The 22,623-nt window shown below is 37.1% G+C and overlaps 1 protein-coding gene across 1 annotated transcript in view; it reads right to left on the bottom strand.

Annotated features, from left to right (window-relative positions):
* The window catches only part of SHCBP1L (SHC binding and spindle associated 1 like), a 42,745-nt gene extending 20,354 nt beyond the window's left edge, over positions 1–22,391 (bottom strand). The window contains 6 exon segments of the mRNA XM_081224915.1: positions 9,969–10,187; positions 10,256–10,311; positions 10,315–10,342; positions 11,266–11,480; positions 19,946–20,095; positions 21,862–22,391. Of these exon segments, the coding sequence (XP_081081041.1) occupies positions 9,969–10,187; positions 10,256–10,311; positions 10,315–10,342; positions 11,266–11,480; positions 19,946–20,095; positions 21,862–22,269 (1,076 nt within the window). The 5' untranslated portion in view covers positions 22,270–22,391.
* Positions 22,392–22,623: the final 232 nt, after the last annotated feature.

Here is a 22,623-nt window from a genome sequence, read left to right on the forward strand (position 1 = left end):
GGTATAATTTACATCACAGACGCTCATTTTAAATGAACCATTCTATGAGGTTTCACAAATGTAAACACCCATTTAACTCAATCATAATAATCAAGATATAGAACATTCCCATCATACTGATAATAAGTTCCTTCATGCATCTTTGCAGTCAATCCTCCACACCCACTCCCAGAAAACCACTGATGTGCTCTCTGTCATCGATTTCCCTTTCTTGGAATATTTAAATGGAATTTTAAAATGGAATATGCTATGTACTCTCTTGTGTCTGGCTTTTTTCAGTCAGACTATTTTGAGATCCATCATGTTATTTTGTGTATCAGCAATTTATTTCTTTATAGCGCAGAACAGTATTTCTTTATAGGATTTTCTATATACAAGTATGTCATCTGCAAGTACAGATAATTTTACTTTTCCCTTTCTGATCTGGATGACTTTTAATTCTTTTTCTTGCCTACTGCTCTGGCTAGAAACTCTAGTACAATTGAATACAAGAATGGACATACTTGTCTTGTTCCTGATCTTAGGCGGGGAAATATCCACTCTTTCATCAGTAAGTATGATGTTAATTATAGGTTTTTCATAGATGGTCTCAAACAGGTTGAGAAAGATCCATGCTATTCCAAGCTTTTTGAGAATTTTTGTTGTGAAAGAGTGTTGAATTTTGTCAAATGATTTTTCTATAACAATTGAGATGATAATATGGCTTTATTGTGTATTACATTGACTTATTTTCATATGTTAAACCAACCTTGCATTCCTGGGATAAACTCCACTTGTCATAATGTATGATCCTTTTTATATGTTGCTAGACTCAGTTTGTGAAAGTATTACTGAGGATTTTGCATCTATATTTATACAGGATAGTTTATGTAGTATTCTTGTTATGTCTTTCTATAGTTTTAGTATCAGGGTGATTGATAGTGGCCTCATAGAATGAGTTGGGGAGGTGTTCCCTTCTCTTTTTATTTTCTGGAAGAGTTTGTAAAAAAAAAAAAATTGGTGTTAATTCTTCTTTAAATGTTTGATAGAATTCACCAGTGAAGATATCTGGTCCTTGGCTTTTCTTTGTGGATAGTTTTTAAATTTGCTAATTCAATCTCCCTACTTGCTATAGGTCCATTCAAATTTTCTGTTTCTGTTTGAGTCAGTTTTGGTAGATTGTGTCCATTTGATCTAGATTATCTAATTCTTTGGCATATAATTGCTCATACTATTCCTTAATAATCCTTTTTATTTCTGTTCATATTTTCATATTTTCAACTTATTTGGGTAAATACCAACGGTTTGAATAAGTTTAGCTTTTAAGAAACTATCAAACCCTCTTCAAAAGAGGCTGTACTACTCTGTATTCCCATAAATAATGAGAGTTCCTTTTTTTTTTTTTTTTTTTTTTTGCGGTACGCAGGTCTCTCACTGTTGTGGCCTCTCTCGTTGCGGAGCACAGGCTCCGGACGCGCAGGCTCAGTGGCCATGGCTCACGGGCCTAGCCACTCCGCAGCATGTGGGATCTTCCCGGACTGGGGCACGAACCCGTGTCCCCTGTATCGGCAGGCGGACTCTCAACCACTGCGCCACCAGGGAAGCCCGAGAGTTCCTATTGCTCCACATCCTTGTCAGCAATTGGTATTGTCAGGTTTTTGCTTTGTTTTGTTTATTTAGCCATACTAATAGGTTACAATGAGATTTTAATTTGTAATTCCCTAATGACAAATGATGTTGAGCATCTTATTTTTAATTTTTTTTTTTTTTTTTTTTTTTTTGGCTGTGTTGGGTCTTCATTGCTGCGTATGGGCTTTCTCTAGTTGTGGTGAGCGGAGTCTACGCTTTGCTGTGGTGCGCAGGCTTCCCACGGTGGCTTCTCTTGCTGTGGAGCATGGGCTCTGGGCACACAAACTTCAGTAGTTGTGGCACGCAGGCTCAGTATTTGTGGCTCACAGGCTCTAGAGCACAGGACCAGTAGTTGTGGCACACGGGCTTAGTTGCTCCATGGCATGTGGGATCTTCCCGGACGAGGGATTGAACCTGTGTCCCCTGCATTTGCAGGCAGATTCTTAACCACTGTGCCACCAGGGAAGTCCCTCAAGCATCTTTTTATATGCTTATTTACCATTTACCATCTATATATTTTCTTTGTTAAGGTGTCTGTTTAAGTCCTTTTCCCATTTTTAATTGGGTTATTTGCTACTTATGAATGAATTTTAAGAGATCTATCTATATCTATATCTATCTATATATATATTAGATATGTCTCTCTTTTTTTGGCCACACCACATGCCATGCAGGATCTTAGTTCCTGACCAAGTATTAAACCTGTGCCCACTGCAGTGGAAGCGCAGAGTCCTAACCACTGGACTGCCAGGGAATTCCCCTAGACACAAATCTTTTATAAGATATGTGTTTTGCAAATATTTTCTCCAAATCTATGGCTAATCTTTTCATTCCCTTAACAGTGTCTTTCACAGAGCAGAAGTTTTTCATTTTAATGAAGTCTAATTCATCATCTTTTTCTCTCATGGATCATACTTTTGGTGTTGTATATAAAAACTCATTGCCAAACCCAAAGTCACATAGATTTTCTTCTGTTTTATTCTAGAAGTCTTAGTTTGTTTACATTTAGGTCTACGGATCACTGTGAGTTAATTTTTTGTGAAAGGTGTAAGGTCTGTGTCTAAGTTCATGTTTTTGCACAAGGACATTCAATTATTCTAACACCATTTGTTGAAAAGGATATCCTTTCTCTATTTAATTTCCTTTGTCAAAAATCAGTCAACTATATTTGTGTAGATCCATTTATGGACTCTATTCTGTTCCATTGATCTATATGTCTATTCCTTCAACAATACCATGCTCCTCTGATTACTGTAGCTTTATAGTAAACGTTAAAATTGGCTAGTATGAGTACTCCCACTTTATTTTTCTTTGGTACTGTGTTGGCTATCTTACGCTATTGCCTTTCCATACAAATTTTAGAAGTAGGTCGTATCTACAAAATAGCTTGCTGGGATTTTCATTAGGATTGCATTGAATCTATAGATCAAGTTGAAAAGAATTGACATCTAAACAACATTGAGTCTTCCAGTCCATGAACATGGAATATCTCTTCATTTATTTACATTCCCTTTTCTTTTCTGTCATCATAGTTTTATAGTTTTTCACATATAGATCCTATACATATTTTGTTAGATTTATACCTAAATATTTCATTTTTTTGGCTCTACTGTAAGTGGTATTTTTTAGAATTCTAAATTGTTCCTGGTATATAAGGAAGCAATTGACTTTTTATCTGAGGTTTATTGATTTATACTATTATATTAGTTTCAGGTGTACAACATGATTCAAAATTTTTATAGATAATACTTCACTTATAGTTATTATAAGATATTGGCTATATTCCCTGTGCTGTACAATATATCCTTGTAGCTTATTTATTTTATACATAGTACTGTGTACTTCTTAATCCCCTACCCCTATCTTGTGTCTCCCCCTTTTCCTCTCCCCACTGGTAACCACTAGTTTGTTCTCTATATCTGTAGGTCTGTTTCTTTTTTGTTACAGTCACCAGTTTGTTTTATTTTTTATATTCCACACACAAGTGAATACAGACAGTATTTATTTTTCTCTGTCTGACTTATTTCACTAAGCATAATACCCCTAGGTCCATCCATATTGTTGCAAATTGCAAAATTTCATTCTTTATATGGCTGAGTACTATTCCATTGAATCTATATGGACTTAGGTTGCTTACATATCTTGGCTATTATAAATAATGTTGCTATGAACATTGGGGTGGAAGAAATTGACTTTTGAATATTAACCTTGCATCCTGTGAACTTGCTATACTCATTTTTTGTTTCAGGCTTTTTTGTTATTGTGGTTGTTATTTAGGATTTTCTATGTAGACAGTCATGTCATCTGTAAAGAGTTTTATTTATTCCTTCCCAGCCTGTATACCTTTCATTTCTATTTCTTGTCCTATTGCACTAAGACTTCTAGTATGATGGTGAATAGAAGTGATTAGAGAAAATATTCTTGCCTTATTCCTAGAGGGAAAGCATACAGTTTCTCACCAGTGAGTATGATGTTAGCTGTAGAGTTTTTGTAATGTTCTTTTACAATAAGAGGAATTCTCCTCTAGATCTATTATTATTATTGCTTGATCTATCAACTATTGAAAAAGGGATGCTGAAGTTTCCAACTATAATAGTGGATTTGTCTATTTGTCCTTGCATTTCTATCAGTTTTTGCCTCACATACTTTGATTCTCTGTTGTTGGGTGCATACACACATTAAGGATTGTCATGTCTTCTTGGAAAATCAAACCATTTATCGTTATGCAATTCCTGATAATTTTACTGGTTCTGAAAGCCTACTTTGTCTGAAATTAATATAGCTACTCCAGCTTTTTAATGGTTGTGTTAGCTTGAAGTATCTTTCTCTAACCTTTTCCTTTGAAGATTTATAAGCCTTTATGTTTAAAGTGGGTTTCTTGTAGGTGACATATGGTTGAATCTTGTCTTTTTATCCGCTTTGACAATCTCTTATCTTTTGATTTATGTATTTAGATCATTCACATTTAAAGTAATTATTGAGGGACTTCCCTGGTGATCCAGTGGCTAAAGCTCCGTGCTCCCAATGCCGGGGGCCTGGGTTCAATGCCAGGTCCAGGAACTAGGTCCCACATGCTGCAACTAAGAGGTCGCCTGACGCAACTAAAGACCCCACATGCCACAACTAAAAAGATCCCGCATGCCACAACTAGGATGCAGCCCAGCCAAATAAATAAAAATAAATATTTTTAAAAAATAGGGGCTTCCCTGGTGGCGCAGTGGTTGAGAGTCCGCCTGCCAATGCAGGGGACACGGGTTCGTGCCCCGGTCTGGGAAGATCCCACATGCCGCGGAGCGGCTGGGCCCGTGAGCCATGGCCGCTGAGCCTGCGCGTCCGGAGCCTGTGCTCCGCAATGGGAGAGGCCACAACAGTGAGAGGCCCGCATACCGCTAAAAAAAAATTAAATTAAATTAAAAAAATAAAGTAATTATTGATATCATTAAATTAATATCTACTACACTTGCAACAGTTTTCTATTTGTTGTACCTCCTTTTTGTCTCCTCTAGTGTTAGTTGAGCATTTAGTGATTCCATTTTATCTTCCCTCTTAACATATCAATTATTTTTAAAAGTTTTTTTAGTGTTTGCCCTATAGATGGCAATATACATTTTAAACTAAGTCCACCATCAAATAACACTATACTACTTCATGTATAGTACAGGTACCTTTTAACAGAGTACCCCCACTTCTCCCCTCCTATCCCTTATGATATTACTGTCACTTATTTTACCACCCAATACCATCATAACTACTATTACTTTAAACAGTTATCTTTTAGATTGATAGAGATCTATTGAGAATAAGAAAAAGAAAAGATTTTACCTTCATTTATTCCTCCTCCAAAGCTCTTCTTTTGTATAAGTAGATCTGAGTTTCTGACCTTTAATAATTTTTCTTCTCCCTGAAGAACTTCCATTAGCCTTTCTTGCAAGGCCAATCTATTGGTGACAAATTCCTTTGGTTTTTGTTAGTTTGCTCTTCTTCTTTCTTTTTTTTTTTTTTGGTCTAAGGAAGCTATTCCCCTTCACTTTTGAAGGATAATTTCACTAGACATAGAATTCTAGGATGGTGGTTTTCTTTCAACACTTTGAATATTTCACTCCACTATCATCTTGTTTACATGGTTTCTTATAAGGAGCCCATTGTATTTCTCATTCTTGTTCACCTATAGGTAGGGTTTCCTTACCCCCCAGGCTTCTTTCAAGATTTTTTCTTTATCTTTGGTTTTCTTCAGTTTAAATATAATATGCCTATTTATACAATTTGGGGGTATTTATCCTGCTTGGTGTTCTCTAAGCTTCCTGAATCTGTGGCTTGGTGTCTGCATTTAACTTGGAAAATTTTCACCATTATTAATTTAAATTTTTTTTCTGCTGCATTTCCCTTTTCTCTTCTGGTATTCCAATTACAAATATGCTACATTCTTTGAAACTGTTCCACAGTTTTTGGATGTTTTGTTGTTTTTTCATTATTTTTTCTCTTTGCATTTCAGTTTGAGACAATGCAATTGACATATCTTCAAGCTTTCTGATTCTTTCCTCAGTTGTGTCCCATCTACTGGTGAGCCCTTCAAAGGTATTCTTCATTTCTATTTACAGTGTCTTTGATTTCTAGCATGATCTTTTAATTTGTTCTTACAGATTCCATCTTCTGCTTACATTATCCATCTGTTCTTGCAGGTTGTGTACTTTTTTTCCATTAAAGTCTTTAACATATTAATCATAGCTTTTTTTTTTTTTTTTTTTTTGGCTGTACTGCACGGCATGAGGGATCTTAGTTCCCTGACCAGGGATTGAACCTGTGCCCCCTGCAGTGGAAGCACTCAGTCCTAACCACTGGACTGCCAGGGAAGTCCCAATCATAGCTATTTTAAATTTCCTGTTTGGTTAATCCCAAAATCATACTTGAGTCTGGTTTTGATGCTTGCTTTCCCTCTTCAGACTTAGTTTTTTCTTGCCTTTTAGCATATCTTATAATTTTTTGTTGAAACCCACGTATGATGTATTGGCTAATAGGAAGTGAAGTAGATAGGCTTTTAGTGTGAGGTTTTATATTAATCCAACCAGGAGGTAGCCTGTATTTCTTTGTTGTAGCTTTAGGTGTCAGAGGCTTCAAATTCCTGTATCTCCTCCTCTTCCTTTAAAACTACTCTTGGAAGAGTCTGTGTCTTACAGGTCTTTTAACTATAATCCAGTTATACTGGAATCCTGTTGGTGTGGTTTTAAATTTCGGCAGAGAGGAAGTGTTCTATATTCTTATGATTGATTTTCAGGCTTTTACTGAGTCTATATCGCCAAACTGTGACCTTCACAAGTGTTTCTTAGTCCCCTCTTTCCCCAGACATGAAGGCTAGATGGGGCTAGAGTCAGGGAAATGCCCTTCCTCTAGGTGGGAAAAAGCTCTGGTAAAGTCTTTTCCCCTGGAGAATAGATCTTCGTTATTGAGAATGCTCAGGGTATATTTCACAATGGCTTTTCCCTTCAACCTGCCACAGTCATAATGGGATTTTTCTTGGCTCTTCACCTGAGAACCTAGTGAGACTCCTGGAGGTAAAACCCCACAAAGGTATGAGGTCTCCCTAAGAACTGCAGCTCCCCAGGAGTTTCTCTCATACTCGTTAACATTCAGCCTCCAGCAATCTATCAAAATTACCATTTAAGTCTTTTACAATTTATGGCTCTAGCGGATTCTGTTCAAGGTAAGCAGATCTTAGCTGTGACTCTTACCTTTCTCCAGATTTCAGGGTGGCAGTTTGTCCTGTGACCTCAGCTCTCTGATAGTTCCAAGAAAGTAATTTTCAAGTTTGTTCAGCTTTTTTCTTGTTGTAAGGATAGGAATGATAACTCACAAGCTCTTTGCATGTCAGAGCTGAATCTGGAAATCCTTGGTTCTATTTTATAGTTTTCATTTCTCTGTTGAGATTCTCTGTATACTTATTAACACTATGCTTTCCTTTAGTTCTCTGATATAGTTATAACAGCTGCTTTGAAGTCTTTGTCTGACAAATCTAACATCTGGCCCCACCCAAAATTAAATTCTATTAACTTCTTTTTTTCCTGAGGATAGATCTAAATTTCTGGTTTCTTTGCATATCTATTAATTTTGGGTTGAACACTGGAGATTTTGGATAATATATTCTGGTAACTCTGTGTTATGTTCTTCTGAGGATTGTTAGTCTTGTATTTTAGCAGGCAGTTAACTTGCCTGGCCTCAAAATGCAAAATGTTTTCCTTGAGGTATGTAGCAGCTGACATCTCTGCTCAGTTCTCTCACCTTCCATGTTTCGCTCTTATACTTCCTTATTTAGCAGAGTTCCCAGATTTCTCTCCCCTGCCATTGCTAGCAAAGTTTAGTGGACAGCCAAGGATCTGAGCAGAGTTTATGCTCAAATTTTGGGTCTCACTCCTTTTGCAGCTCTCCCACTTTCAGACTATCCCAACTAAATTTCCAGCTGCTCTGCCAGCACTGTCCTTTGTCACCTTGAAACAGTAAGATGCCATTTTTTTTGCTGCCTGGGCTATGAGAACTGGTGATGACCCTCAGACTAGAATGCCACAAGTTCCCATTTCTTACCCATTCCAAGGATAAACTTTTCTGGTTCCTGTTGCTTTTGGTCATTTCATAGTGCCTTAAAATATTTGGAGACTTTTAATATATTTTGCCAGATATTATAATTGTTACCTATGGAAGGGTTTAACCAATTAACTCACTCCACCACCCCTGGAATAAGATTCTCTGTGATTATAACTTTTAAGATGAGAGGACTCTGTGTTACCCTATACCATTAGAATATAAAGTCTAGTGATGATAACTTGTATTAAAATTCAACTTTCATTAAATCTGGATTTCTAGATAAGTGGATTTCAAAAATCTTATCTATACTGATTCCCCAAAGTAATCCTAAGGTTTTGTTACACAGGAATCCCACTAACAATGAAACATAAAAAATGGGTACTAGAATGAGATACTTAGTGATCTTTAAAAAGGGCAAACTTGGGGACTTCCCTGGTGGTGCAGTGGTTAAGACTCCACGCTCCCAATGCAGGGGCCTGGGTTCAATCCCTGGTCAGGAAACTGGATCCCACATGCGCACCACAACTAAGAGTTCGCATGCCGCAACTAAGACCCGGCACAACCAAATAAATAAACAAATAAGTAATTTTTTTTTTTTTAAGGTCAAACTTGAGGGCTTCCCTGGTGGTGCAGTGGTTGAGAGTCTGCCTGCCGATGCCGGGGACACTGATTCGTGCCCCGGTCCGGGAAGATCCCACATGCCACGGAGCGGCTGGGCCCGTGAGCCATGGCTGCTGAGCCTGCGCGTCCAGAGCCTGTGCTCCGCAACGGGAGAGGCCACAACAGTGAGAGGCCCGCGTACCGCAAGAAATAAATAAATAAATAAAAATAAAGAAAGGTCAAACTTGAAAGAAAATAGAAAAAGAAAATATTTAGGCTAATAATTAATTGTTAGACAAGTAAAATATGGCTCAGAATTCCTAAGGCAAAGAATGAGTAAAAGTGGAACACAAAGGAAGGAGCTTAACAACTTAGTATGAAATAGCCAAAAGTCCTTTGGCTCCAATCAAGATTTTCCATTAATTTTGGGGTCATAAGCAAGAATTCCTCTTTCCCCTCTATTTCAAACAAAGACAGAAATATATACTTTACTGCACAGTAATGTAAAAATATTTTAATGCATTTTGAAGTATTCTGGAGAAGGATGCCAGTTAAATCTGCATTATTTTATTTAACATCAAAAAAACTTAACTTATTTTGGTTAGAAAAGAAATTATGAGGCAGCCAAATTAGTCAACTCTCTCTCAACTTTTCATTTTATATGTGGATGACGTCTACTTACTCTTTTCTTATGCTTTGGCCAAAATTAAGAAGGTAAAGAAGAAAGGTAAGGAAAGGACTAGATTTATGAGATTTTTTTCATCAAAAAAACCCAAAACAATGATTTCAGTGAATTCAGCTAATATAAAAATAATTTTCCAATATTGGTAGTTGCACCTGTGCTTATTTATAAATTGGACATCTACTTTTTTTTGTGTGTGTGGTACGCGGGCCTCTCACCGTTGTGGCCTCTCCCGCTGCGGAGCACAGGCTCCGGATGCGCAAGCCCAGTGGCCATGGCTCACGGGCCTAGCCGCTCCACGGCATGTGGGATCCTCCTGGACCGGGACACGAACCCGTGTCCCCCGCATCAGCAGGCGGACTCTCAACCACTGTGCCACCAGGGAAGCCCTGGACATCTACTTTTATAATTTATTTCAATTAGGGTAACATATATGACAACTGATATGATAAAAGAATGACCATGCAATCTTTTTGTTTCCATTTAAAATAGAACAAATTATTACCTGAGGCGTAAATCTTCCCACATTTTCAATAATCCACAGAGCATTACTATCTCATAGTACTTTTTCCAGCATTCAACAGCCTCTGCTGCAGATGGATCTTCTTTAATATTGCTCTGATACTCAATGAGCTCGATTCGCTTGTTTTTGTACTTCTCCAAAGTTTTTTTGAAACGTTGTGCAATAGGACTAGGTATTGTTCCATCTTGTATATCATACCACCTGAAAAGTATCAGTATAGTTACAATGTTTATCTTACATAATGTGATGAATGTTTTAACTATACTTAGAAATTAATTCTTTCTTCAATCAAGGCAGTATAATTCTCACAACTTTCTTCATCATCCTAGTCCCTCCAAAGAAAGTCATAAAAAAACCTATGATAAATCAAATTGAGATGACAGTGATCAAAATCAGCCAGTACATGTTTAGAATTAAAAAGACATTCTGATGTCAGAAATCTTTATATGAATCTTAATTGTTAAGAAAAATATTTCAAAATGATCTTTCAGTGAACAAATATTAAAGTAAAACTTTATACATTAGATGATCTGCATTCTATTTCAAGTTACTACAGATAAGATAATGTTTCTTAAAGTGGGATTGTAAAATTCATGTTCCACATTTCACAGATTGTGGCTATGATTTTGTTTACCAAAGAAATAATACTTGAGATATCGTCATATTTTTATGTTGGGGAAGCATTAGGAAAACAAAAACATGCCCCCAGTATTCTGTATTATGCTTACGGATAGCTTCTCTCAAATTGTATCAACTTGTAAGAAGCAATCACAATGGGGATGATGACATCAGGTATTTGTAATGACTTTAAATGTGAAAAATGAAATCTAATATATTTAAGATGCTTAAATATGAACAGAATTTAGTGGTTTTGTTTTTTGGATTTTGGGTTTTTTTTGGCTGCACCATGCAGCTTTCCAGATCTTAGTTCCCCAACCAGGGACTGAACCTGGGCCCCGGCAATGAAAGCACTGAGTCCTAACCATTGAACTGCCAGGGAATTCCCTAGACTTTAGCATTACTTATCTCTAGAACTGTTCAAAATTCAATTTTTGTAAAATGCAAGATCAAAAAACAGCAAACTTACTGCCCATATATAATAATTCCACAAGAGAGAATGTTTTAAGTAAAAGTTACAAGTATGTTCATTAAAAATAGAAAAATTGAATTCAGCAGTGAGTAAAAGTTAAATAAAGTGCCTATATGAACAAGACTTACATATTAAATTAACTTTTTGAATATGAGAACTTGAACTTTCAGAAGAAAAAACCTCTAATACCTTACAACTTCCAAAGCCAAAGCAATATCATGTAAATCAGAATCTTGTCCTTCAACAGGGTACACTTCCAAGAGAGGCACACTATGCTCTAGTTCTTCCAAAATCTCATCGACCAAATCCCTTGGAATATTTGCAATGTTAGAAGAAAAGGGCTCAGCAACAGAAAGAGTAACTTTGAAACAAGATGATGAGCTTTGGCGTAGTTTACAAGTTACCTAAGATAAATATTATAAAATTTGTAATTATAAATGAAAGTAAACCACAAGAATTCTTTCTCAAATATGATCTACTTATAAAATTTCTTCTTTTAAATTTTTATGACTTCTCTAACAATCAACATACATAAAAATAATAGATCAATATTGAATAAAATATAAACACAATTTTTCAAACTAATTCTTAAACAACATTAATTTTAAGGTTCATGAGAGGAATTGCTTATCTCCCACATTATTCTAAATTTGAGTTGCCAGACTTTGGGATTTTATAAAACAGTAGTATTAAAAAAAGTTTTGGGACTTATTTTGCCATAAAAGTATGTTTTTAAAAATCCTACTATCGGGCTTCCCTGGTGGCGCAGTGGTTGAGAGTCCACCTGCCGATGCAGGGGACACGGGTTCGTGCCCCGGTCCGGGGAGATCCCACATGCCGCGGAGCGGCTGGGCCCATGAGCCATGGCCACTGAGCCTGCGAGTCCGGAGCCTGTGCTCTGCAACTGGAGAGGCCACAACAGTGAGAGGCCCGCATACTGAAAAAATAAAAATAAAAAAAAAATAAAATAAATTTTAAAAATTTTAAAAAATCCTACTATCTATATTACATTATTTTTAAAAGAAAGGCTAATAAAGTACCAAAAAAAGTAGAATGGACATAATCAAAAAATGGAGTCCTAAAAAAAAAGGTAAAGTCCTTAGGTTGAATAAATTTAGATTCATAATCAGCACACTATATTGTGCTTACTTGTCTCATTTCACCACAACAGAGTGATAACCTCCAGCATGTCTGAAAATCAGTGCTTGAGAACCACTGAGTTGACAGTAGCTTTAAAAGTTAATAAATTATGCTAAGTATTAACACAAAATTTAAAATTACAGAAGTTGGTAAAAGGGTACAAACTTTCAGCTATAAGGTGAATAAGGTTTGAGGATCTAATGTATAGCATAGTGACTATAGTTGATAACACTGTAGTATATATTTGAAATTTCCTAAGAGAGAACTTAAATGTTTTCACCAAATAAGGGGGGGGTGTGTAAATATGTGAGGTGATGGATATGTTAATTAACTTAATGAAGGGAATCCTTTCACAATGTATATGGGTATATATATATATATAAAATCATCATGTTATACACCCTATCCTACAATTTTGTTAGTTAAACCTCAATAAAACTGAAAAAAATATACTTCCAATAATCAATTTTAAACATTTTCAAGTACATCTCCAATAAAATTCTTTATTTTTAAGTAGATTTTATTTACCTAATGCTACTTATAGCAGCTTTATTCATAACTGCCCAAACTTGGAAACAGCCAAGATGCCCTTCAGTAGATGAATGGATAAACTGTGGTACATCCAGGCAATGGAATATTATTCAGTGCTAAAAAGGGATGAGCCATCAAGCCATGAAAGGACATGGAGGAACCTTAAATGCATATTACTAAGTGAAAGAAACCAACCTGAAAAGGCTGTATACTATATGACAACCTTGAAAAGAGAACATTTTTTTTTTTTTTTTTTTTTGCGTTACGCGGGCCTCTCACTGTTGTGGCCTCTCCCGTTGCGGAGCACAGGCTCCAGACATGCAGGCTCAGCAGCCATGGCTCATGGGCCCAGCCGCTCTGCGGCATGTGGGATCCTCCCGGACCGGGGCACGAACCCGTGTCCGCTGCATCGGCAGGCGGACTCTCAACCACTGCGCCACCAGGGAAGGCCGAAAAGAGAACATTTTTTTCTACTCTTTTACTTAACTGATAGTGTGACTGGGTATAGAATTCTAGGTTAGGATATCACTTTTGTTGACAATATACTTACATAGCCTTTTAAAGTTAAGAACTTACTTTTGAGAAGTCCAATGCTATTCTGCCTCTTGATCATTTATATGAACTTATTGTTTTTCTCTCTGTAATCCTGCTCAATCTTCTCTTTGACCATCGTGTTCTCAAATTTCACTATGTGCTAGACAATCAGTGGGCCTTTTCAATGTAGAAATTCATGTCCTTTTGTTCTAGGAAACTTTCACAACTTGACAATTTTCTTTCCTCTGTCTTTGTTCTTGTTTTCTCCTCTTCCTATTTCTCTCTCTCTCTCCTTCTCCTCTTCTTTTCTTCCCTCCCTCCCTCCTTCCTTTTCTCTCTCTAGAACATTTAATTGGATGTTGGACCCAATCCCCTAACTACTCTCCTCTCTTTCCTTTCCATTCCTTAGTCCTTCAGCTCTACTTTATGGGAGATTTTACTCCACTTTATCTTCCAATGCTTCTAATCCTTCTATTCAGTTTTTCCCTTGCTGTTGTATTTTTATTTTCCAAAAGCTCTCTTTCTTTCTTGGAATTTTCCCATCATACAGGATCCAGTTCTTGTTTCATGAATGCTTTAGCTTGTCTCTTCTTTCTGAGAATATTAATAGTTTTATATATGTCTGTGTGTTTTTCTTCTCCCTGTCATCTGTTTCTTCCAAATGTCTTCTTTTCTGCTGTTTTAACCACTGTTTTGATACTAAAATTTCCTCAAATGTCTGGTGACCCTTGGCTGTCTGCTCATATTTAAGAGTTGAGTACTATAAAGGTAATTGGAAGGTCTATGTGGAACAAGTCTACTATGGATCCACTGTAAGATGTTCTGCCCAGGTTCTTTCCATGGGAACTTCATATATCAGTATCTTTAGATCTTTTCTTTTGAACTGATCATAGAAGAATCTTTCAACTCTAATTCCTAGAGAGATATGCCTTAGCTGCCTGTGTTCTAGAAGGAGAATCAGGGTAGAAGGCAGAGGATCCTAACATTCAGTACCAATGAAGTATCACAATCTTTTTTTCAGTGGGATACTCCCATTTTTAACCATGCTTCTCAAGCCACCTTCTTAAATCTGTAGGTTTATGTCTTTTGCCAAATTTGGGGAATTTCAGCCATTATTTCTTTGAATATTTTTTTCAGCCCAATCTTTTCTTCTAGGACTCTGAAGACATGAATTGTTATAGTCTAACATGGCCTTGAGGCTCCATTTTTTATTTGTTTATTTTTTGGTTTTGGGGGTTTTTTTCATCTATTTTCTCTCGGGTGTTCAGTTAGGTCATTTCTATTATTCTACCTTCAAGTTTACTGATTGTTTCCTCTGTCTTCATTCTGTTGTTGAGCACGTCCACTGAGTTTTTAATTGCAGTTACTATATATTTTTTAGTTTTAGTTCTAAAACTTTGTTTTGGTTTTTCTTTACATCTTTCATTTCATTTTCTTTATATCTTTCATTTACTTACTTTCTATTTCTTTGCCAAGACCTATTTTTTCATTTCGCATGTGTTCATAATTGCTCATTGATGCATTCTTATGATGGCTGCTTTAAAATCCTTGTCAGATAATTCTAACATTTGTGTCATCTTAGTGTTGATGTCTATTGGTTTATCTCATTCAAGTTGAGATCTTCCTGGGTCTTAGAAGTGATTGAGAGTGATGACAAGTAATTTTCTATTGAAACCTGGACATTTTGTGTATTACATTGAGTATTGATTTGATTTAAATCTTTTATTTTATCAGTCCTCTTCTGACACCTATCCAGCATGGAAAAGGGGCTTTGTTACTGCCAGATGGGGATGGAAGTCCATATTCTCTGCTCAACCTCTGTTGACACTGGAGGGTGAGGGGGGTGTTCATTACTGCTATTCAGGGGTGGGAGTTCAGGTTCTCTATTAGGCCTCCACTGATACCACCCTGGCTGAGAGAGAGGAGAGCACCTCATTACTGCTCCCTATGTTGTCTCCACTAACATCATGGGGGTGGTAGTGAAAGTTCTGATTCTCCACTAGACCTTTTCTGACACCATCCTTCCAGGAAGTGGAAGGAGTCGCTTTACCAGTGGGGGTAGTAGTCCGGGCTTCCCATGTAGTCTACGCTGACACCATGGGAGGCAGGGAAAGTTCCTTATCACCCAGCTCCCCATTTTCTTCCCACTAGATCTTCTCTAACACCACTCTGGGAGTGGGGTTAGTGTGCCTTGTTACAACTTGGCAAGGGTGGAAGTGTAGGTTCTTCACTTTGTCTTTTCTTACAAGATGGGAGTGAAGAGCAGCAGTTTTTTTCCTGTATTGTTTGGCTTTGACTAGAGAAAGCAGGCTTTTGAGGGGAATTTTTTATTTTTTTTCCTACACCTGTTGGTGTTTCCAGATTTCCAGCTCCTCTGGTACACAGTCTAGGATATACGAAGCAAAGCCCAGGGAACTCATCATCATGTCATTCCTTGTGTCACAAGGTCCCTAGACAATCTGCCTTCTCTCCAACTTTCAGAGTCTTATGTTTATTTATACATATAATCCAGGGTTTTTAGCTGTACTTGATAGGAAGAATAGGGAAAAGTTTGTCTACTCCATCTTCCTGGAAGGGAAGTCTCTGTTTCTTAAATAGCTTTCAAGCAATTCTTCTTGAATTCAAGCTCCATCTTCAACCCAATTCAAGTTCTAAGTACAGTCAATTCCTAAGCCTTTGGGGTTATGCAGTGTAAATCAAGTGGGTTTTTTTTTTTTTTTTTGGCTTTCCCTGCTGTAAACAGAATTCAACTTTCTTAGCTCTACTAAGTCAGCTGTCATTTATTTATATGTTTTACACCTTCTAAATTGCTATTGTCTCCTTTTCTATCTCTTGTCCTTGGGTACCTTTTAAAAAATTCCTTTGCTATCATTTTGGTGGAGGACTCTGGGGACAATATTATAAGAGAAGATACTACAAGTTTTCAGACAGGAAAAAATATATCATCTGGACTTCCCTAGGGGCACAGTGATTAAGAGTCTGCCTGCCAATGCAGGGGACACAGGTTCGAGTGTTGGTCCAGGAAGATCCCACATGCCACAGAGCACCTAAGCCCGCGAGCCACAACTACTGAGCCCAAGCACCACAACTACTGAAGCCCGCAAGCCTAGAGCCTGTTGCTCCGCAACAAGAGAAGCCACTGCAATGAGAAGCCTGTGCACCATAACGAAGAGTAGCCCCTTCTCGCTGCAACTCGAGAAAGCCCATGCGCAGCAACGGAGGCTCAACACAGCCACAAAAATATATACATATATTTTATATCTATATCTATATCTATATCTATATATATATATATCATCAAAGAATCAGTGACACTGGATTCTCAACCAGCTACACTGGAAGTTTGAAGACAATGAAATAGAATTTTACAAATTCTGGGCATGAAATCAAATGTAGAATTTGTGTACCCAGTTAATCTGTCAAATAAACTTGAAGATCTGTAAAGATATTTTCAAGCACACAATATCACAAAAATTTTATCTACTTTGTGCCCTTACCCGTGAAGCTATTAGGATAAGATCCTTGGCCAAAATGAGAGAATAAACTAAGAAAAAAGGAATTGGGGGAAATAGGTTATTTACAAAAGAGAACGATGAAAGAAATTTCTAGGATGATGATGGAGGGAGATCCCAAAAGCTGTCCAGCAGGTCTAGAGATCACCAAGTTTTAATACAGGCTTTAAAACGAAGGGGCCTATTACTGGAGTTGGGAGTGGGTGGAAATAGCCACGATGCAAGCTGTGAATGTTGAGCACAGCTCAAAGTTACTATTTCCTCTTTACAACTATGATATAGCAGAATCAGGTAAATAACCAATTTCCAGAATCCACTGAGAATTCCCTTAAACATCTTCAAATTAAAGATTCTCTAAGCCTTCATCAAGGGATATAAACAAAATTTTAAAGCATGTTGTCCAAGAAAGCTTACTGATGGTGACTAGACATGCTTTTTTTACAAAATTTTTAAAAATCAACCAAAATTCTGTCATCAGAGATAATCACTGTTAACCTTTTGCTCTTTATCTTCCAGTTTTATTCCTATATACTTCGTTGGATCATACTGTATATTTAGTTTTGTGTCTTCTGTTTTACTTTATGTACACAATGAGCACGTTCCAAATCATTAAGAGTTTTTTTGTTATCATAAGTTTTATAACTACATGATATTCTATCTTATGAATATATTATCATTTATTTGACCCATATCCTATTATTAAACTTTTATGGTCTTCCCAATTTTTAATTTTATAAATATGACTTGATTACCTTAAATACATAAATCTTTTTCTACATTTATGATTTCTATAGAATGAATTTCTAGAAATAAGATGAACATTTTAATTTTTATTTTTATTTATTTTTCTGTGCAGTGGGGTCTATTTATTTATTATTATTTTTATTTCTTCCAGGACTTTATTGAGAAATAACTGACTTACAACAAATAAACTGTTTTAAAGGTCTTAATATATTTTACCAAATTGCTTTCTACGGAGGTTATAAAAAAGTTTCCTTAATATTTGGCCCACTTTGTAACAAAGAAGGATATGGTAGATTTCCTTCCAATCAAATATTATATTTCCAAGTTTTTTTTCTTTGTTGTATGGATCTGTATTAGGCAGAATAATGGCCCTCAAATGGTCCCCTAATACTTAGAACCTGTGAATATATTACTTTACAAGGCAATAGGGACTTTGTAGATGTAATTATGGTTAAGGAATTGAGATGGGGAAGTTCTCTTGGATTACCCAGTTGGGCCCATTCTAATCATGAGTCTTTTAAAATGGAAGCACCTTTCTAGACTGTAGGGAACTGGAGAGATATTGTGAGAAGGACTTTGAAAATGGATAAAGGGGGCCACAAGTCATGGAATGCAGGTACCTTATAAAGGCTGGAAAAGACAGGGAAACAGATTTTCCCCTAGAGCTTCCAGAAAGGAATGAGCCCTGTCTACTCCTTGATTTTAGCCCAATTAGTCCCATGTCAGATTTCTTTCCTATAGAACTGTAAAATAACAAATTTATATTAAGCCACCAAATTTGTGGTAATTTGTTGCAGCAGCAATAGAAAAACTAATATAGCATCTAAAGCTAAAGCCAGAGATTGAGGTCCATAGGAATAAATTATCGTGACTTCAGAACAAGGAGCATTATATAGCACTGTTGATATTTCAGTCCAAGTAAGACTAAAGAAGTAGAGGCAGACAAAACCACCAAATCTGAATTGTGCAGCACAATCTTAAGAGGTCCCAAGAACTAGTCTCAATGCCTTGTAATGCAAAGAATTAGAATCTGCCAATATGTTATTCTGCTTTTCTTCTGTTCTCGCTTTTCTTCCCACCTTTCTAATGTTTAAAGGATGTTAGCATTTCCTAGAGGATTTTAAAGCAATCTAATTATGTGTAATCTTGTTTGTTATTTTTGGAATAAGGAAGAGAGCAAATATATTGCATGTAAAATCTTAGAACTTGACAGAATTTTTGGATAACCTAATCCAGTGAGTTTCCATGTAACTTTAGGGATCTTGAAAAGTTTTATGGAATGTAGGGGCTATTATGTGATGTTGAGAGAGAAGCCAAGCAATTGCTATGATACCATCCCTCATTTCAATCAGAAATGTTCCACTTTAATATGTTGTATATGTGGGACTTCTTCATAAAACTTGACTGAAAAAACCCAAACTTATACTGTTAAAAAAATTTTTTAAGATACTATAGAGTCCACCTCCTCTTATTTTATCCACATGAAAAAAGTCCAAAGAAGTTATGAAAGTTCTAGGCAAAATCTGCTCAAAATCTGAAGTTGGTCAAACCTCAAAGAACCACTAAAAATAGAGTATTATTGGAAAATTAATCCCAACACTTTCATATTCTTTTGTAGCATCTATGACTGAAAATATGCCATCCTTTACTGTAAAAATACCACTAATTTACTCTTCCATATAACACAGAATTGAATTGTTTTCAGGCAGTGTGCAATGTAATGAGTTCCAAACACAAATTTTTCTTGTCACCAAAACCACAGATTTGAAATATCTATCTGAAACGGGGGTACCATTTGTGATTGTAAATACTGATTTCTATACAAGGATAATTAACCTTTAAGTGAATCGAATTTATGATGTCAAATATGCTACAGTATTTAACGTATAGACCTATAAAAGCAAAATTGTATCAGCTAAAGGTTTGGAAGTGGATGTATTATACTAAAAGGGCACTTTTCGTAGGAAAATATTTCAAATTTTACCAATAGTTTCCTGATCTATTTTTTTCTTTCCTAATGTAACTAAACCTCATAATTCAGATAAATGAAGATTAAAGAGAAATGATGGGGAAAAAAGACCCAAGTTAATTAAAGCCTAAGTTACTAAATTTTAAGAAATGCACTTTAGTTATTTTTATGTTATTTGAGCAATTGAAACTAGGCTAATAAATATTATGTAATACTACTAGATTTGATTTAATGACAACTGTTTATAGGTAAATGGGTGCTAATATCCCTCCTTACCTTCTTTTTACACTATTAATTTGTTTAGAAACTTAAAATAGAAGTAAACTTTTGTCAACCTTTGTTTAAGTATCAAAGACTCAAATTAATAAGGTTACATTTTGGTCTTAAAAAGAACCGATAATTTCACTCAAAGAACAAGGATCAGGTGAAAATTATTTACCTCAACCAGTATACCAACAAAAGAAATAGAAGCTTCTTCATATTTCACAAAGAATAACTCAGGATTAGTTTTCCAGACTCCAAGCCATTTGCCTTTCAACTTTAATTTTTCTGATAGGTATTTACTCATTGCATCATCAGCATCTTCTGCCTAGCAAAAGAAAAAACAGATACATATAAATATATGAAATTATAGATTTATATATTTTTTTACTGATTTCTATTTAAATATGAAACCAATATACACTTAAATAATGAAAAACCTGGGAAATAATAGATTTTTAACTGAATCTATATTTAATGGAAAATAGAAACATTAAAAAATTAAAATAGGGCTTCCCTGGTGGCGCAGTGGTTGAGAGTCCGCCTGCCAATGCAGGGGACACAGGTTCGGGCCCCGGTCCGGGAAGATCCCACATGCCGCGGAGCGGCTGGGCCCGTGAGCCATGGCCGCTGAGCCTGTGCATCCGGAGCCTGTGCTCCGCAATGGGAGAGGCCACGGCAGTGGGAGGCCCGCGTACTGCAAAAAATAAATAAATAAATAAATAAAATAAAATAAATTTAAAAGAGATCTATTCACTCAATAGAGTAATTCAGAGATGAGACATCTACTTATTATGTTTTAAGTAATTTGTTTTATTAATCCACTGAGCAAAAAAATACTGTAATTATACATATTAAAACATAGTTATTATCATGTTAAAATACTTAGTAATGATTTTTTCTGAACTTTAAAGATTTATTGACTTTATTTAAAATTTATTCAGTACATAAAAATTTAAAATAGAAATCCACTCTATAAAACAAATGAGCATATTAAGCATTCAATAAATATCTGCCCATTTGATTTTCTACATTTCAATTCAGTGACCTCAGGATGATAAATAATATAAACTATTATGAAACTCAGTCATTAGACCCTGACTGATTAATGACACTGTGATTTATATAAATGTTTTTCAATTGCCTTTAAGAGGTCTAGCCTTCTCCAACCCCGAATATCAAATATAAGTTGGTCATTAAATACCATTCTAGTTTTATGGTAACAGTATTTTAAAAATTTTTCTTCTGATTATAAAATATGGTTAACCTACAGAAAATCTGCAAAATACAGATAATATAAGGAAAACAAAAACCACCCCCTAATCCTGACAGCCAGAATAACCATTGTTGATATTTTGGTGCATTTCCTTCCAGTCTTTTTTCTATGCATACATTCATCCATACATATGAAGCCTATGTTTTGTCTTCTGATTTTTTTTCCTTAGCATTATAGCATAAGCATATCTATAGTTTCTGAAAACATAATTTTTACTGATGCATGATTTTTCATTACATGAAGCCACCACAAGTTCTTTACAGCCCCCATAGTTGGAAATTTAGTTTCTAGTTTTTAAATTTTATAAACATCGGTGCAATGAAACCCTCGTAAACAAATTCTTCTGCTATAACTTAAAAAAAAAAAAAAAGGTTAGAAAAAACAATATTTGCTCTATTCAGTGTCACCAGGCATGTATCTTCTTTACAAAACCTCATTCCACATCCTAGACTGATGGCTGGGAACCACTCTTAAAGTGTAAACGTTTTGAGTTATTGTAGTGTAAAAGTCAAGGCTAAGTAATCTTATCCTTATGCTTGGGCACAGATTGTTAGTGAAAACACTAAGATGCATACCTGGGCACTGATAACCTCTCAGAAAACCAGAAAACACTATGTGATCTGTTTGAAGGAAAATCGAATTGGAACTCCTTTAACAGGGCCTGGGAACCTGCAACAAGGTGGAAGCCCTGGAAGTGTGGAGTAAATTTACTTTTTGAAATGCAGGGTTTCTTTGTGCCCTCTGTACCCCCATCAGCATAGAAGGAAGACCCGAGTCCCTCGGTGCTGGATTCCCGTCCGTTTTCTTCTCCTCCTCACCTTGCAGCCCTGCAGCACCTCGTCGCAATACAGCGCCACCTTCTCCTCCCGCCACATCCCCCTCATGGGGGACACGCAGACTGGGGGCAGTGGCTGCGCCTTCTCGTCATCCTCCTCCGGCACTGACAGAAGGGGCTCTTCTTCCTCCTCCTCAGGCCCCTGTCCCCGACCCTCGTCCTGAGAGCCCGGCAGGAGCTGGGGCCGCCTCTGGGCCGCCTCCCGGTCGGCTTTCCGCTTCACGGGGCGAGGGGAGGCCACCACTGACCGCACGGCAGACGCGGCGCTCTTCAGGGTCCCCGCCTCCACTGAGTCCCCGGTGAGCGCGGAGACAGCCTTCTTGCCTCGCCGGCCGGGGCTGACGGTTCGGACCGAGTCTTCAGGCACCGTGGCTCTGGATCCCGACGCCATCTCCTCAACACCCTGCGGGCCAGCGGCAGCCGTTAGTCGCTTTTCCCGCCCGGATCGCGCGGGCCAATGGGCGAGCAACGAGCGCGACGGCTCTAGGGGATCCGGCCTGGAGGGAGTTGGGGGATGGGGTGGTGGGCGGGGGTCCGGGTGTCGCGGGTGGTTCTGGGACTTGGAGGTGGGTAGGGATACTGTGGGGCGCGACGGGGCGCGGGGGAAGGAAGGTTCTGGGCCAGCTGTTGGCGGGCGGGGGAGGGGCGCCACTAGATGATGCCGACTCCGCGGGCGCTGGCTCTAACCTCACCCTGCTCACCTCAGAACCATCCAGAGACAGAATTCTCTCCCCATGGAGGGTTT

This window comes from Mesoplodon bidens (genome assembly GCF_964165515.1).
Source record: "Mesoplodon bidens genome assembly, chromosome: 2".
Taxonomy (NCBI): Eukaryota; Metazoa; Chordata; class Mammalia; order Artiodactyla; family Ziphiidae; genus Mesoplodon; species Mesoplodon bidens.